This window comes from Pinus tabuliformis, chromosome 8, assembly GCF_031772625.1.
Source record: "Pinus tabuliformis cultivar Carrire ecotype Pingquan chromosome 8, CPIR1, whole genome shotgun sequence".
In the NCBI taxonomy this organism is placed as follows: domain Eukaryota; kingdom Viridiplantae; phylum Streptophyta; class Pinopsida; order Pinales; family Pinaceae; genus Pinus; species Pinus tabuliformis.
This window is the reverse complement of record NC_142294.1, coordinates 1,405,379,411-1,405,383,157: the sequence shown is the minus strand read 5'-3', so window position 1 is coordinate 1,405,383,157 and position 3,747 is coordinate 1,405,379,411. Positions and strand designations below refer to the sequence as shown.

General features: G+C 32.7%; 1 protein-coding gene across 1 annotated transcript; it reads left to right on the top strand.

The window, feature by feature from the left end:
- Window positions 1-355: 355 nt before the first annotated feature.
- Window positions 356-2,210, top strand: LOC149240815 (MADS-box protein GGM13-like). Its single transcript, XM_089367370.1, has 7 exons — window positions 356-648; window positions 958-1,027; window positions 1,189-1,250; window positions 1,328-1,427; window positions 1,522-1,563; window positions 1,647-1,688; window positions 1,802-2,210. The coding sequence occupies exons 1-7, from the start codon at window positions 467-469 to the stop codon at window positions 1,949-1,951; spliced, it is 648 nt and encodes a 215-aa protein (XP_089223496.1). The 5' UTR covers window positions 356-466; the 3' UTR covers window positions 1,952-2,210.
- Window positions 2,211-3,747: the final 1,537 nt, after the last annotated feature.

Below are 3,747 nucleotides of genomic sequence, written 5' to 3'. Positions count from 1 at the left end.
GTAATGATTCCTCTTGGCACATTTGGTATATCCTGATTAGAGTTAACAGCAAACCATGGGTAGCATTGGACTAAAATGCAAACCTGAAGCTAGTGGTCCATACATTATCTCTTCAACAAGTGGACATCTGTAACTGGACCTTCAGTAGATGCAGGGTGGTATACCTACCTACAGCTGTTCTGTCCCAAATTGAAGCTACTTTCAGAAATTTCAACTTTTCATGGGGAGTGTCCAAAAATAGAAACCTTTTACCAAATGCACCATTGCATTGGGATTCTCGATAAATGAAATTAAAATGCTTGGCCCCTCTAATGACTTTTCTTATATATAGTCACTGTAGAGTCTGCATTCGGACATTGAGCGAGGGTTAAGAAAGTTTAACAGAAACGTTGCAAGCTGCTTGTTTAGTTTCTTTGCTTCAAGGGAAAAGAAAGGAAGAGATTCCCAGAGGAGAAGATCGAGATAAATGGGGAGGGGGAAGATTGAAATAAAAATGATTGAGAATGCAACAAACAGGCAAGTCACCTTCTCTAAGAGAAGAGGGGGGCTTAAAAAGAAAGCTCAGGAGCTCTCCGTCTTATGCAATGCAGAAGTTGCTCTCATCATTTTTTCCAGCACTGGGAAACTCCATGAGTGGTCAAGCTCGAGGTTAGTATAAGCTTTGGGTTTGTTAGCAATGACATTTTCACATATGGTTTCATGGCTTCTTATAAATTATGATAAGATTGCATACATTTTCCATCTAACTATATTCTTCTTATATCCATATATAGGGCATTAATTTTTTCAATATATTTTTAAATCAGTAGCAAAGCACATTCTTGTCTCATGTCATGTCTGCAATCATGAGTCTTTGGCAGACCGTACTATTGATCTTCTAGAAAAGCTGTTCATTTTTTTTTTTGCCTATTTGATCTATAACTTATGTTCAATCTCATTCTTTATGTTACAAAAAAGCATGAAGAAAGTTCTCGAAAGATACCAGAAATCAGAGCAGGGACTAGGACTCATGGATTATCAACATCAAGTAAGAAATGATAACTGGCTGAACAAATATAAGGATAGAGACTCTTTTCTTCTCGTTAGTGTTTATATACATATGAGATCCATTAGACCTACCATTTTTTACATTGCACTTAATAAGGTTTTCTTGTTTTTTTGGTGGGTTCAACTTGTGTAACAAAACAGCAGCTGTTGTGTGAAATGAGACGAATCACCAAAGAAAATGAAACCCTTCAAGAGCGTTTAAGGTAATGTACATCGAAATTTGTTTATGGAATAATGTTATAGTGGGTTTTTAATAGTATTTGAAGAGAATCCTTCACAGGCATATGAATGGCGAGGAAGTCAATTCGTTGAAGCTCCCAGAGCTCTTCAAACTCGAAGAGCAGCTTGACAAGGCAGCAACTCAAGTCCGAAGAAGAAAGGCAATTTTTGCTTAATATTAACAGTTTTCTAGTACTTATTTCTAAATACACAAAATGTTGTTGAATGCTAACACTATTAGGGTTTGTTGAACAGGATCATGTTTTAGAAAATGAAAGAATCAAGCGAAGGAACAAGGTAGCGTGAACATTTTCCATTTTCTACTGTGTAACATCTTTCTAGGATTTGTATTTAGATTTTTTTGGTTGTTTTGCGTTTAGATGCGTCGTATGGAGGAAGAGAACATCATTCTTCACGGAATGGTAAGTATGACCTAGATATTACAAAAGTGTCCAATGAAATTTATGAACCATGAAGTGTTACCGTAATAATTAAATATATGTAAGTGTGAACGCTAAGGAGACTGCTTTTGTAGCTTGAGCAGAATCAGGGACACATGGAAGAGGATAACGGTCAGTTTAATTTTGTACTTTACCAACCACTGAAGAAAATGCGGACTGCGTTCCCTGCACCACTGCTCCGTCTACAGCCAAATCAACCGAACTTGCAGGATAATGGATATTAACTAAGTCGATGTGCATCACTAGTTATAAGCTTGATGGACATCTAAGTTGTAGTGGCAGTTTGATTGCAAATAATTATTTCAAAGTTATGAATATCACATTCCAGATTTAGCTATGTAAATGGTCATGACGGCATTGTATGTTTTATAAAATTATTTGAAGACCCTTTTTTAGAGATCTCTGAAATAGTTTCGGAGATCCAAACCTTATGAAAGATGATTGCAAATAATTATTTCAAAGTTATGAATATCACATTCCAGATTTAGCAATGTAAATGGTCATGACGGCATTGTATGTTTTATAAAACTATTTGGAGACCCTTATTTAGAGATGTCTGAAATTTTTGAGATTATATTCTGTGGACTGTTCAAAATCTGAAATTCTACTCCGTAAGATTTTAGATTGGAGATCATTAACTATCACTATAACTATTTGTTTACTACGTAACTTTTATATCTATATATATGTGAGAGAGAGGAAGAACGTTACATAGTAATCAAATGGTTCTAGTTATTTCAAAGTTATGAACATCACATTCCAGATTTAGCTATATAAATGGTCATGATCGCATTGTAAATTTCATAAAACTGTTTGGAGACACTTGTTTACAGACGTGAGTATCACGTTGACTCTGAAATTTTTGAGATTATATTATGTGGACTGTGAAATTTCTGAAATTCTACTTGGTAAGATTTTCATCAACTATCACTAGAACTATTTGTTTACTATGTAGCTTATATATATGTGTCAAAGTTAGTAAACTTCTAGCTATTTCAAATTTATGAATGTCACATTCCAGATTCAGCTATATAAATGGTCACGACGGCATTGTAATTTTATAAAACTATTTTGGAGACACTTATTGACTCTGAAATTTCTGTGGCTGTATTCTGTGGACTGTTAAATTTCTGAAATACTACTGCGTAAGATTTTAGATCATCAACTATCATTAGAAGTATTTGTTATATATAGATGAGAATGTTACATAGTTTGTTCCAGTTATATTTCATAGAATGAAAATTAGGAATAGAGATTGTTTTTCTTAATATTATAAATTAGTTAAATAAAATTATATCTGAGATGTTATTAGAAAAATAAAGAGGGCTGAGAAACAGATTTTGCACCATACAAATCTCACATTTTGTGTTGTTATTCATTTCAACAATTATATATATAGGAAATTACACACTGACTTTGATACTTCTAGATAATGACTCCAACTCATTACATAAGAATCAGCAACTTCTAGACTAAGCCTAGAAACTCACAATGGCAACTACACATGACATGGAAACATTACTTCCAACAAAAATCAACAATAAATAAATACAGATTCCCCAACGTTTCAATATTATTAATATCACATTCCAAATTTAACTATTTACAGCATTGTAAATTCCAAATTTAACTATATAAATGGTAATAACAGCATTGTAAATTTTAAAGAACTATTTGCAAGCGTGAGTATCACGTTGACTCTGAAATTTCTTAGATTATATCAGTGGACTATTAAATTTGTGAAATTTTACTGAGTAAGAATATAGATCATCAATCATTACTGGAACTTTTTTTATATATATATATATATATATATATTAATTACTGCATATGTTTAGGACTTTAGATTAACCATTATCACTACACCCATTTGTTTGCTAAGTTATATATATAAATAAAGAATAAGAGTTACATAGTAAACAAATAGTTGAAATGATAGTTGATGATCTATGTCACAGATTTAGATTTAGAAATTTCTAGGCCAAAGGAGTTACACTTCATTATGAATTATGACAATAAC

Coding starts and splice junctions, on each gene's coding strand:
- LOC149240815 (XM_089367370.1), top strand. CDS start 467: ATGGGGAGGGGGAAGATTGAAATAAAAATGATTGAGAATGCAACAAAC. Junction 649..957: donor CATGAGTGGTCAAGCTCGAG/GTTAGTATAAGC, acceptor GTTACAAAAAAG/CATGAAGAAAGTTCTCGAAA. Junction 1,251..1,327: donor ACCCTTCAAGAGCGTTTAAG/GTAATGTACATC, acceptor AATCCTTCACAG/GCATATGAATGGCGAGGAAG.